The sequence below is a fragment of the Callorhinus ursinus genome, unplaced genomic scaffold (genome assembly GCF_003265705.2).
Source record: "Callorhinus ursinus isolate GAN/ISIS: 27379988/994484 unplaced genomic scaffold, GSC_fseal_2.0 scaffold12, whole genome shotgun sequence".
Classification (NCBI taxonomy): Eukaryota; Metazoa; Chordata; class Mammalia; order Carnivora; family Otariidae; genus Callorhinus; species Callorhinus ursinus.
Genome location: NW_027397074.1, coordinates 76650139 through 76663822, shown reverse-complemented (window position 1 = coordinate 76663822; position 13684 = coordinate 76650139). Strand labels below are relative to the sequence as shown.

Below are 13684 nucleotides of genomic sequence, written 5' to 3'. Positions count from 1 at the left end.
TTATTATCATCTATAGCCACCATGGTGTCCCTTAGATCTCCAGAATTTATTCATCTTATAACTGAAAATTTGCATCCTGTATTACTCCCACCTCCCACTCTAGTCCCTGGCAGCCACCATTCTACTTTCCATGAACTTGACTTTTTAGATTCCACATACAAGAGAGATCATACAATATTTGTCTATCTGGCTTATGTCACTTAGTATGTCTTTTAGCTTTATCCATGTTGTTGCAAATGGCAGGATTTCTTTCTTTTTATGGCTGAATTATACATATTCCTTTTTTCTTTAATATTTTATTTATTTATTTGTCAGAGAGAGGGAACACAAGCAGGGGGAGTGGGCAGAGGGAGAAGCAGGCTCCCTGCTGAGCAAGGAGCCCGATGGGGGGCTCGATCCCAGGATCCTGGGATCACGACCTGAGCTGAAGGCAGACACTTAACCGACTGAGCCACCCAGGAGCCCCTAAATAAATAAAATCTTAAAAAAAAAAGAACTAAGGATGAACACTTTATTATCTACGTCTGTGTCTGTATCCCACATTTTCTTTATCCATTCATTTATTGATGGACGTTTAGGTTGTTTCCATGTCTTGGCTGTTGTGAATAATGCTGCATTGAACATGGGAGTGCAGATACCTCTTTGAGATAATGATGTCATTTCTTTTGGATATCTATCTAGAAGTGGGATTGCTGATTATACGGTAGTTCTATTTTTAATTTTTTGAGGAATCTCTGTCGTTTCCCATAGTGGTGTACCAATTTACAATCCTACTGATGCTACTCTGCATTTGGTTTTTGTTTTTCCCATACGTGTATTATTTTTTTTACTATATGCATGTATTTCTAAGCAATATTTAGTATGGTTTTGCCTGTTCTCGCGCCTATAAATGATATCGATACTAGGTGTGCAAATACTTGATTTATTTGCTTTTGTGTGCACAGCATGATGATTCTGACACTCACTTGTTTGTGTTTCTGTACCATCTTGAGACCTGGACAAGTTGGACTTCTGCCCTGGGCCCTCTGCTTTACAGTCCTAGTTCTGGCCGCATTTTTTATTTATTTATTTATTTATTTATTTATTTATTTATTTATTTATTATTAAGATTTTATTTATTTGATGGAGAGCCAGAGAGCACAAGCAGGGTGAGTGGCAGGCAGAGGGAAAGGGAGAAGCAGGCTCCCCACTGAGCAGGGATCCTGATGATGATGATGATGATGATGATGACGATGATGATGCGGGACTCAGTCCCAGGACCCTGGGATCATGACTTGAGCTGAAGGCAGACGCTTCACCGACTGAGCCACCCAGGAGCCCCTCTGGCCGTCTTTTGGTTAATATCCCTACTCATTCTTTGAGGAGTCCATGGGGCCAAAGAATCATGCCCATCTAGCACCTGCAATGCCCACTTTCATTCTAGACCGTGTTCTGGGTTCCAGGGACCCTGGAATTCTCAGGCCCGCTTGCAGGCCTGGATGGGCTTCTTCCCCAGGTCTTCCTGCATGTGGCTGGCAAGATCATTGCCTGTGATGATGGCTGTAGCAGTGTGGGACACAGCCTGGGGTGGGAAGGGAGAAGGGGTGGGTCAGGGTTGGAAGCCAGGGCCGACTTGCTTCATTCTCACGTGTTTTATCAGAGAACTCGGAGGAGTCTGAGAAGAATTCACACGTGGATTTCCTGGTCATTTTGCAAGTATGTTTGTCAAGATAGGAAGACAGAACACATGTTTTTTTCTTAAGATTTTATTTTATTTATTTGATGGAGAGAGCACAAGCAGGGGGAGCAGCAGGCGGAGGGAGAAGCAGGCTCCCCACTGAGCAAGAAGCCCGATGCAGGGCTCGATCCCAGGACCCCAGGATCATGACCTGAGCCAAAGGCAGACACTTAACTGACTGAGCCACCCAGGCGTCCCAAGATGGGAAGACAGAACATATTTTATTGAACCATTTCATAGCTTGATTTTGTACTTTTAAATGTTTAGGTGCTTGGTGCATGGACTTCCATTTTATCTTGCCCTGAGTCCCACACTTTTTAGGAGAGGGACTGCTTTAGTTCTTTCAAATGTATAGCTTTCTTTTGTATGAATGTGTGCAATTTATATATTAATTTCTCTTATAAAAATTTAGAGTGTTTTTAATTTTTTGGTACTAGAAACCATAATGTATTGAATATTATGGTATATCTCTCCTTGTGTACACGTGCAAGACTAGTATCTACTAGTAGATTTATCTTTAGGTTTTTAATACCAAATTGTTTTCCAAGCGTGTATACCAGGTTTTACTCCCATCGGAAGAATACGAGCATTCACTTGCTTCATATCCTCGCCATTTGACAACATCGGCCTTTTTGGGGGGGAAGGGGTGCAGGTGAGGATGGCTGGAAAGAGGTACAATAGCTTTATTGCTTTGCTGGGCGAAGGAGGCTGCAGCAAACAGCTGCAAGCCCACCCGGAGGGGACATCATCAGCCCTTTAAAATTTGTGCCAACACAAGCAGTGCAAAAATCATACCTCACTGTGGTTTTAATTCTTTATATATTTCTGGATCTCTAGCCATTTTAAGACCTAATGCTCATTTACCATTTTCAAGTGCAAAGTTCACACTTATCTTGATGAGCACTGAGTAATGGATAGAATTGTTGCATCACTAGAACAGACGCCTGAAACTAATATAACCCTGTGTATTAACTATGCTGGAATTAGAATTAAAAACAAACAAAAAAGAGGAATGACCTCCACACTGGAAAAAAAAAAAGTGTACAGTTCAATGGCAATAAGTACATTCATGATGTTGTGCAATCATTACCACTCTCTGGTTCCAGAACATTCTCCTCAGCCCAACAGAAACCCTACACCAGTCAGCAGTCATCCTGCTCTCCCCTCTGCCTTCCCCCCACTGCAACCTCTAATTTACTTGTCGTCTCCATAGATTTGCCTTATTCTGGAGGTTTCTTACACGTGGAATCATGCAGTATTTGTCCCGTTGTGTGGCTTCCTTTACTTAGCTTAATGTTTTAAAGGTTTGCTTTTTACTTTCGCATGTTACATGTCATCCGTGTGGTGTATTTGCCAAAGAGGAGTCTTCCTGGAAGTTCTTTCAGTTACTGAGCGCTCTGTCCGTGGAATCTAGCTGTTGGGTTTTCTGCGACATCAGGGCCCAGAGGGGCGTGTGCCCCGAAAGAATCATTTGGGAATTTTTATTCTCTTTTTAGATTTGCTTCATGTTTATTTTCATGTGGCCGAATCCGACTTTCAATTCTTGCCGCTTTCTGCAGAAATTAAGCTAAGAGATGTAACAACATCGTAAGTGATCTTGTGAATCTTGATAAAATGTTGAGTAAGGGACAAAGAAGCATCTGAATCAACAAAATATTTTCTACTTTTCACATAATAGAGAGATGGCAGAAGTGAACAGAGAAAACAAATACAGGGTGGTTTTCTTTCTGTAAAAGGGTTCTAATTTGCTTACTGCTCCTGACCATATTTACTTCCAAACAGGTATCTTTGATCTTTACCTACAGGCTACTCTGGAATTGGCAAGGCCCCAGGATGGGGGTGGAAAAGGAGTAAAAGAATCCAGGAGTACCTAGGATTTCAGGCCCAGTGAGGAGTCAGTTTAAACAAGTCGGAACAGAGGAGCTGGACAAAAGTTTTGAGGAGAGAGTGGAGCCCTGTTTCGACATCCTTTTCGTTCCTCCACACTGAGGAAGACTTTCATCCGTTTCAGACCAACTCAGAGCATCAGGTCACCTAAGGGGGTAGTTTCCAAACATTTTCATTCTTCACTCCTCTCAGAGAACATTTTAAGCATATATTCCTATTATGTGTATATTTATTTAAAAATCACGTAACTAACATATAACTCTTAATTTGGATGTTAAATGTTGACTCATTTTTTTTATCTTTTAAAAAACTCTAAAATCAACTTTCTCTGATTTACATACAGTAAAATGTACCCATTTAAACTATTCAGGTTGAAAAGTCTTGATAAATGGATATACACCCATGTAACCATCACCATGACCAAGATACAGAAAATTTCTATTAGAAAAAGAAAAAAGAAAATTTCTATTAGTTCTAAAGGTTATCTTGTGCACCTTCTGATTTAACTAGTTGATCCTCTCTACTTCTCCGACTCTGATAGCCCAGGCAATAATTTTTTACTTTTTTAAGTAAAAATATGTATATAAAGAGCTGTAACAATTTTTTTCCTGTGCTCTGAGGTATCAGTTTTGGGTAGCCCCTGGGGTATAGTAGGTAGCCAGCTTTGGAGCACTACTTCTCAAACTTTGATATATATCTGAATCACTTGGGGAGAGCTTACTACGACGCAGATTTCCATGTCCCATATCAGAGATTCCGGTTTGGGGGGAGTGGATTGGGCCTAGGGATCTGCATTTTCACCCTCGCCCTACGCATTCTTTTGCAAGGGTGTGCTTCCGGGCAGATTGCAAAAGCAGGGTTTTATGTGGCTTCAAACTTTGAGTGCATAAAAGAGAAATGGGGTGGATTCTTTAGTGCAGAGTGAACAGAAGTTGAAAAAAAGTATTGCTTTCTCCAAGGTTAGGGTGACCTGTTACTTTTCTATGATAGAACCACAAGACATACAGGAAACATGGGGCATTCTTGCCACTCCATCAACAAATATTTATCGAGCATATGCTTTCGATGGCAAACAGGCTGTTCTAGAGGCTTCTGCCCCTTTCTTTCCCACTAATCTTCAAACCACCATTAAACAGTTTATTAATCTTTCTCTCTAGTTTATATGAATCTTCCTCTTCACTTCCAGAGGGATTGATGTTGGGGAGTATGGCAGGGGCAGAAGGGAAGGAGGATCTTGGGGGCTCCCTTTTTCTAATTGTCAAGCTTCTGGCAAAACCACCACCACCCCTGAATGCTTTACTCTTCACTTCTTATGCTTTTTCTCAGTCCTGATGTGGACTTGGGGTGACCGTTCCCAAACTTTGCTCCCCATTGGAATCACTTGAGGAGTCTTTAAAAGAATCCTGAAGCCCGGCTCCTCCCCCTACAGATTCTGTTTTAATGGATCTGGCGTATGGCTTGGGCACCGAGATTTTTTTAGAAGTCCCTAGGTGATTCTAACGGGCAACACTAACTGGGAGCGCTGGAGACGGGAGGCATTGTCTGCAGTAACAAAGAGATGATTTCTGGGTGCCCCACTCTTGGTACAATAGACTACACACAGGTCCTTGGAGCCCCCACCCCTCCCATCCTCCACAGGCCTCTTCCTCTCCTATTGCCCTCTGCTGCCCAGAGTCTTGCAGTCAACCGGGCGCATTCCGTCCCCAGGGCCATGGCCTGTAGCAGGTGCGCCTGGAGCTTGCCCTGTGGCCTCAGTTGGCTGGCCTGCTCTTCTTTGCACCTTGTAGGTTCCAGGTAGTACAGTTGTGGTTCGAACCAGCTCCTTTCTTCAGCTCCTCTTCCCGCAGACGGTTCCTTGTGCTGCTCCCGTGCTCTCTATTGGCCCACTCTGATTTTTCCCATCCTATCACAGCTCCCAGATTCACCGAGCCACCCCTACCTCTAGTAGCCTGGCAGTTTAACCTTGAACATCAGCAATACAAACATAGGGAATGGGAGTCTCATGGCTTTGAAATAATACTTCATTACGGTTGTTTTTTGATCAGTGACATTTTCCTCTTTAGACCAGCGTTCTCTAGATTTTATCTTTCACGTGTCCTGCTTCCTTTTTCACCTGGTTTATAGTGTAGTGAGCTATTTCCTGTTTTCTGTACAAATCAACTCTGTTTTTTATCAATCCCTGCCCACAAGGTGTTGGGGAGCAGAAGGGATGAGTAGAGAAGGGGAGGGGTATTTTGAGACAAATTACTGTCAAAAAAACAAAACTCTCGCTTAGGTTGTTATCTTTTCCCTGTGGGTCTGGTTGTGGAGCCCAGAGCTGGCTCTGTGTTTACCAGCTTGGGAAGCACAAGAGCTCCGAGGTGACCATCTAGTTCAGGAACCTAGCTTAGACTCTGATCTGACGAGCCCAACTAGCGATTCTCAGCTCCAGCTGCACGGTAGAATCACCTGCCACCCCCTGTCAAATTAAATCAGTCTCCGAGGGTTAGGCTTAGGTATTTCTAAACACTCCCCAGTTGATTATTGTGTATAGCCAGGGATGAGAGCCACTCTATTGCCCAGACCTCATCTGAGGTGCGGGGGAGGATTTATTGCCAGGGTTAAAATAACATTTTGTTCTGTGGCTGGAAGAGAAAAGTGAAAAGGTCATTTGTTTTTAGGCTTTGGCCAGAGATTCCCAAAACTGAGACAATTATGTTCTTTCAAGGCCATCTTTGCTCTTTTTTTTTTTTTAAAAGTTATCGTCTCCTTTCCTAGCTCACACTGTTTGAAGTTTATCTGCTCCAAGTGCAGGCAGAATTCTGCAAACACTTGCTTTCCCCTGGGCGGTTCATAATGGTTTGTAGGAGAGCTCTTCTCTGTGCTGGTAGGTGGGGAGTCCCTGTGGCTGTGCGCCCGCCTTCTGCAGGTCCCATTGTCCTTCGTTGGAGAAGACAGCTTGAGTCTCCTCCCAAGTGGAGTCCTGGTCCCGGCCGACAACAGCATCACCTGGGCCCTTGTTAGAAATGCAAATCCTCAGTCCCCACCTCAGACCTACTGATCAGAAACTCTGGGGGTGGAGCCCAGCAGTCTGTGTTCTAGCAAACCTTCTACACGATTCTGACGCACGCCTAGAGCTTGAGACCCAACCAGTAGGTCTGGGAGGGGACTGAGAATTTGCATTTCTGACATCCTCCCAGGGATGCTAGTCTGGGGAACCTCACTTTGAGAAACTGATGTAGCAAACCCGAAGAAGCCATGGCAGACTTTTCCCGCTGTTTCCAGGCTGAAGCCTCCTGGTGGATATTAGGGACCTGGAGCTGGGGCAGAGTGATCAGCAGAATGTGGGAAGGAAGCTTCTGCCACCTTAAACCTAAAATATGACTTCCGTCAAGCGCTAACAGTGACCGGTTCTGCTGAGCTTGTCCGCCCAATGCCAGTCCTAAGAAGTAGTTTCTGTCATTTGCTGTGTGCCTGCCCCCACCTTGACCAGAGTCTCGTAGATGCGCTCTCCTTGTCCTCTGCTCTCCATTTTCCGTTGAGTGCTGGGGAACAGTTCTTTAATCCAGAAGGGCTTTTTTTTCCTTCTCCCTGCCCCAGCCTTTTGGTTTGGAAAAATTTTGATCTGCTTTTGTTTTTCCAGATTAGGTTTCGTTTTTTGTTTTTTTTTTTTGGTTTTGTTTTCTTTGAGATTGGGGTTCATTTATCAGATCTTCCTCTTATTTGAGTTACCTTGGATTTCTCCATTTTATTTTTTTGATATCTCATTTTATCAGCCTCAGTTTACCAAAGTAAAAAGTAAACCGCTTCCTCATAGGCATACCATGTTACTTATTGAATAACAGATGCAGAGTTCCTGTCCCTTAGTAAACATGTAACAAACCTGGGTCTTTGTCCTCCGGGGCTTACTCCCAAGGAGGTGAGCACAAACTGCCCCCCCCTTGTGGCTGACCAATATGCTGAAATTAGGGTAAAGCAAAATCCTCTGAGAAGTGGGGAGCAGTCTAGGGAATGTGGGAAAATGGAATAGGGCCTCCCAGGGAGGCGGCTGCCGGTCAGAGACCAAGGCTAGACGTAGATGTTGCAGACTGAAGCTGGGTGCAGGGTGAGTGTCCCGAATCTAGAGGAATGAGCAGTTTGCCTGAGGGTGAATGTGAGAAATGACAAGTGAAACTGAGCCTTCAGACAGGCTGCCGCAAGGACCCAGCCAGTGCAGTGCCAGGCATGAGTGTCCTGGGTGAGCATGGAAAAGCCTAGAGACTCAGGGTTCCAGACAGAACCATTAGGCTGCCTGGTGGCCTCTAGTTATTTAAAGGAAATGTTGACTTCAGAGACCTTGGAAGTGCCCTACTCCTCCTCAGCCAGGACAGGTAGGACCATTGCTGCATCTAGCTGTGACCTGGAGAGTGGCTGGGTCCTCTTTTATGATCCTAATTTCGCCATAAGAGAGGGGCCATAGTCATGGCACCGGGGGCGGGATGTCTGCGTTGAAGGCTGAAGAGAAAGCAAAGATCACTAAATTCCTTTCCAGTAACAGCTGTCAGGTATCTCTGAGACAGAAGGTCATTTTCAGCTCCATAGCAAGGGGATCATTTGTTTTAATTTAAATTCAATTAATTAACATATAGTATATTATTAGTTTCAGAGGTAGAGTTCAGTGGGGGGATCATCAATGGCACTGGCCGGTGGAGTGAGGGGCCTTATAGTTAATGAGTCTCCCATTCATCTGGGGATGGAGGGGTTTTCTGCCTGGGCTGGAGGCTGAGGACAGCCCCCCCCCCCCCGCCACCCAACGACTGTAGATTTTCTCCAGATTCCCCCTTCCCTTGGGGGGTGGGAGGAGTGATCAGGTGGAGTCTTAGCCCAGCTGCTGAGGGCCTTGGGTAGTGGGGATTGCTGGGAGCAGCCATATCTGAAACCACAGAACCCCAAAGCAAGCTGAGAGAGCTGAAATCAGCTTTATCAAAGAGTGCCAGAGACACAGACACCCGCCTGGGGAAATGGCTAGGGTAGAGGCTGTTCCCAGAGCCTGATCAGCTGCCCTCGACTTCTCTATGAAGCAAAGTGCATGGGAGGGCTGGTTGGGTTTTAAGGGCTCAGATGGTAGCTCACACAGTCATTGATTCTGTGTTTGTTTGTTTGTTTGTTTGTTTTTACGGAGGTTTCACAGCTAGATCTGAAGGCAATTCCAGAAGGTTTCAGAAATGCCTTACACATAGACAGCAGCATTTGAATAGTGACTTTTTTTTTTTTTTTTAGTAATCTCTACACTCAACATGGGGCTCAAACTTATGACCCTGAGATCAAGATTCACGTGCTCTACTGACTGAGCCAGCCAGGCGCCCCAGAATAAGTGACTTCTATTTATTTATTTGTTTGTTTGTTTATTTAAAGATTTTTATTTATTTATTTGACGGAGAGACAGACAGTGAGAGAGGGAACACAAGCAGGGGGAGTGGCAGAGGGAGAAGCAGGCTTCCCGCCGAGCAGGGAGCCCGATGTGGGGCTCGATCCCAGGATCCTGGGATCCTGACCTGAGCCGAAGGCAGATGCTTAATGACTGAGCCACCCAGGCGCCCCGAATAAGTGACTTGTAAAGATTAATTCTTAGAGAATAACTTTTATCTAGATATTTACATTAAAAAATTATCAGCTTCGGTAAGATAATTTTGCAAAGTTGTTTGCATTTCTGCTCATTAGTGACAACTAAAACATAGTGGCAACAGATAAATGTTTAATATTTGGGAAATGGAAGAAAACTATTAAAAGAAAGATTTTAATTCTCCCTAAGAAAAATAGAACTTGAATAAATGGAGAGACAGTTTCTGTTTCAGAATCAGAAGATTAATGTAGTTAAGATGACATAATATCTGGTCTAATTTATGGAGTTAACACAAATTAGATTCTCAATATGATGTTTTTATGGAAATTGACAGAACCATAATAAAATTTCTATAGAGAAAATAATAGGTAAGCACACTAAAGAGTTTTTGGAAAAGGAGTAAGCCAATGATGTGATAAATTATTCCATTAATATTTAAAATCTGGCGCAAAGGAGATTTAAGTTGTATTAGATTTAAAGCAGAACAGTAGATTGATAAAATCCCAATAGAGATTACAACAGTTCTAAGTTAGTTACAAGATTAACACACAATAGTCCAGAATTACAGAATAATAAGAAAGGAATCCTATTTAATAGGATTATTATTGAGGGTGCCTGGATGGCTCAGTTGGTTAAGTGTCTGATTCCTTTTTTTTTTTTTTGAAGATTTTATTTTTTTATTTGACAGAGGGAGGCACAACGAGAGAGGGGACCCAGGTTGGGAGAGCGGCAGAGGGAGAAGCAGGCTTCCCGCTGAGCGGGGAGCCCGATGCGGGGCTCGATCCCAGGACCCCGGGATCATGACCTGAGCCGAAGGCAGATGCACTGGGTACAGAACCTGCTTAAGACTCTCCCTCTCCCTCTCCCCCTCCCTCTGTCCCTTTCCTCCTCCCTCACTGTCTTAAAAAAAGAATAGGATTATTATTTAGAAGAGTTGATGTAAAGCATTTCTGTCCCTTTCTGACCTTATTTGTCATAATAAGCTCCAGATGTTTTAAAGAATTATAGTTGAAGATACCTCTTTTACAAGTGAAACAAAATGGTATAATATAGTTATCTCACTATGGTGGAGGAGTTAATTTCTCAAGTACTAAAATTATGAAAGGCAAATTGGAAGGGTCTGATCATATAAAAATTTAGCAGTGGCAACCTTAATTAAAGTTCTTGGTAAAAAGGGGGGAAAATGCAAAACTATTTGAAATAAACAAGGCTGGTAATGATTGATTTTTAAAAGTATAAAGAACAGTTATAAATCTGTAGGTCAGTAACCATTCTCTACTATAGATAAACAGTTAACAAATACAAACAAATAGGAAGCAAGGAAAGTAAGGACTAAGTAAGGAAATATAAGCATCAAGCCAACATTTGGGAATACTTCAGTCTTGTTAATAAAGAAAGTGCAAATTAAAAGCATAAGTCTATTTCATACCTACTGAAGTAGCAGAAGTGATAAAACTTCTTGTTAGTGTGCTTGTAGGGAAATAGACACACTCACAGATTGCTGGTGTGTTTCCTGGAGAGCAGTAGATCAAAATGAAACAAGTTGCCAAGAAAATTACTGTGTCCTTTGAGGCAATAGTCCCAAGGGAATAAATCCCAGGAAAATATTATAGAAGATGGAAGGTTATTTGTACAAAGGTAATTGTAGCCATGCTATTTATATAGTGAAAATCGGCCATTACCTAACCACCTGACAATTTGATGATTGTCGTACAAACTAGAAAATATTAATATCCCATCATATTAATAACTATTAAAACCATAAATCTGAGGACTTTGGCTATAATTGTAGGTAGCATATGTAAGTTAAAAAGAGGAATGAGTTTGTTATGTGGATGCTGATAACTGACAAATTACTTTTGTCTAATGAAAACAACATTGCTATCAGGGTTTCTCGAAGATCTAAATCAGTGCTTCTTGGACCTTAATGTCATTAAGTCATTTAGGGATGTTGTTGAAAGGCAGATTTTGATTCACTATAACTGGGGTGGGGCCTGAAACTCCGAATTTCTGACAAGCTCTCAGGCGATGGTGAACTACTGGTTCTCCCACTACATTTTGAACACCGAAGACCTAGATCTCTGCCATCCGGATGGTAGCCACTAGGCCCAGGTGGCTATTCAAATTTAAATAAATTAAAATAAAGTAAAATCGAGAATTTAGATCCAAAGTCTTACTAGCTACGTTTCAAGTACTTGGTAGCCTTATTTGGAAAGCTCAGATTATAGAACAATTCCATCATCATAGAGCGTGTTCTCTTAAGACAATGTGGACCTAGGTCATCAATGTCTTAAAGTGCAGGGATTTCTATCTCTTTTTCTGTAGAGTTGTTTGAAACATACAACTAAGAGCTTGTTCCACATTTGATAAATAGGGACACCTGGGTGGCTCAGTTGGTTAAGGGTCTGCCTTCAGCTCAGGTCATGATCCCAGGGTCCTGCGATCGTGCCCTGCATTGGGCTCCCTGCTCAGTAGGGGAGTCTGCTTCTCCCTCTCCCTCTGTCCACCCTCCCGACTCATGCTCTCTCTCTCTCTCTAATAAATAAATAAAATCTTTAAAACAATTTGATAAATGGAATCTCTTTTCTCATTGACTTTTACTGTCAGTCCATACACATATTTCTTTTAAAGATTTTATTTTTAAGTAATCTCTGCAGCCGATGTGGGGCTCAAACTCGCAGCCCTGAGATCAGGTGTCACATGCTCTATGGACTGAACCAGCCAGGTGCCCCAAGTCCATAGATGTATTATCCTAATTATTATTTGTCCCTCAGTGGGCAATCATTTCCAATAAATTGATCTTAGGTTCTTTGTCAACTTTTTCCCCTAGTAATGTATACTAGAGGAGATACTGTTTAAAGAAGTATTGTGACAATTTAAAATATAGATGTGTATGATTTGTGAAAAAAATACATCTCCTGGGTGGCTCATTCAGTTGAGCGTCTGACTTGGTTTCTGTTCAGGTCGTGATCTCGGGGTTGTGGGATCGAGCCCCCACTTCTGGCTCTGCGCTCCATGGGAAGTCTGCTTGTCCCTCTCCCTCTGCTTCTACCCCAGAGTGCGCATGTGCGCTCTCTCTCTCTCTCTCAAATAAATAAATAAATAAATAAATAAATAAATAAATAAATAAATAAACAAATCTTTGAAAAAATACATCCCCTGTACCCCCATTTAGGTGTTTCATCAATTTATATTTTTAAAGTGTGTTCTCTAAGCAGGATTAGTTACCAGAGGATGTGGGAATTGATAACTGAAAAGTTCCCTGGATGATTTGTTTCTCTTCACTTCTGTGAAGTGGAAACACTGACAATTGTTGTTTTATTCCAGGAATTTGTGCAAATATTCTCACAACGTTCTCTCAGAAGAGAACTTCAAGGTCTTGAAAAACCATGAGCTCTCTGGACTGAACAAAGAGGAATTAGCAGTGCTCCTCGTCCAAAGTGACCCTTTTTTTATGCCCGAGGTAAGTTATGATTCCTTAGTTTGAGCAGCAAAGAGAGTACGATTGGCAGCGTTGTGTCATGGATGTGTTGGGAGAGGAGCACAAAAGACTCAAAGTTACCACCAGACTCTGCAGATAGCCGTCAACAGCTGGCTGTTGCCAAGTGACCTAAAGATTCCAGCAATTTCCTTCCTATTTGAGGTGATCTGAAGATACAGTGGTAGGACTAGTGGATGCTGTCCATCTAGGCAGCTTCTTGGAAGGAGATGGTCTTTGAATTGAAGTTTTGGAAGATGATAGGGTATATTGGTTGAGGGGATAGGCAAAGCTGTTGCACCAAAGACACCCCAGAATGTAGTGATTCAAAGGAAATATAATTTTATTTCTTGTCACTTGACAGTCTAGATCCAAGGTCATCAAACTATGGCCTAGGGGCCAAATCCGGCCTGCCACCTGGTTTTACAAATAAGGTTTTGTTGGAACCCAGCCACACTCATTCATTTGCATATTGTCCATTCCTGCTTTCTTAACATAAGAGTAAGCTGAGTAGTTTCACAGTCCTGACTCTGCCACCGACTACTTGTGTGATCTTGCACAAAGCAGGTAATCCTTCTGGGTCTCACTTCATTTGCTGTTGTGCATTCATTCGACTAACATTTAGGAGTGCCTGCAAGTGGTAGGCACTGAGTTAAATCTTGGAGGCAGCAGTGGACAAGACACACTCCTGCCCTAAAAACCTCAGAGTGCTCACACTGTCTCACTTTGCCTTGCCCTGTGAGAACATACAAGCATCAGGCACACCTGACTTCCTGGTTTATAAGTCTGTACAATTTAAAGGTGCTTATTAAAGGTAGAAATGCTGTTATTTGTCCCGCCCCAGTCAAGGCCAGGAGCATTCTTACCTACGCATTAGAACAGTCCTAGGATTGTTAACCGAAGTGTCATTTGTGAAGTTGCTAGTTGTTCTTTTTCTGGAGGACACTGGCTCTCAAACTTTAGTGAGCCTCGGAATCGCCTGGAGGGTTTGCTAAACCAGAGTGCTGAGCCCCACCTCTGG

At 42.8% G+C, this 13684-nt stretch overlaps 1 protein-coding gene across 1 annotated transcript in view; it reads left to right on the top strand.

Moving 5' to 3' along the window:
* Positions 1–13684, top strand: part of ZC3HAV1 (zinc finger CCCH-type containing, antiviral 1) — a 56351-nt gene that overhangs the window by 6197 nt on the left and 36470 nt on the right. Inside the window, exon 3 of the mRNA XM_025854891.2 lies at positions 12513–12648. Within this exon, the coding sequence (XP_025710676.2) occupies positions 12513–12648 (136 nt within the window). The remainder of the gene's footprint in view (positions 1–12512; positions 12649–13684) is intronic.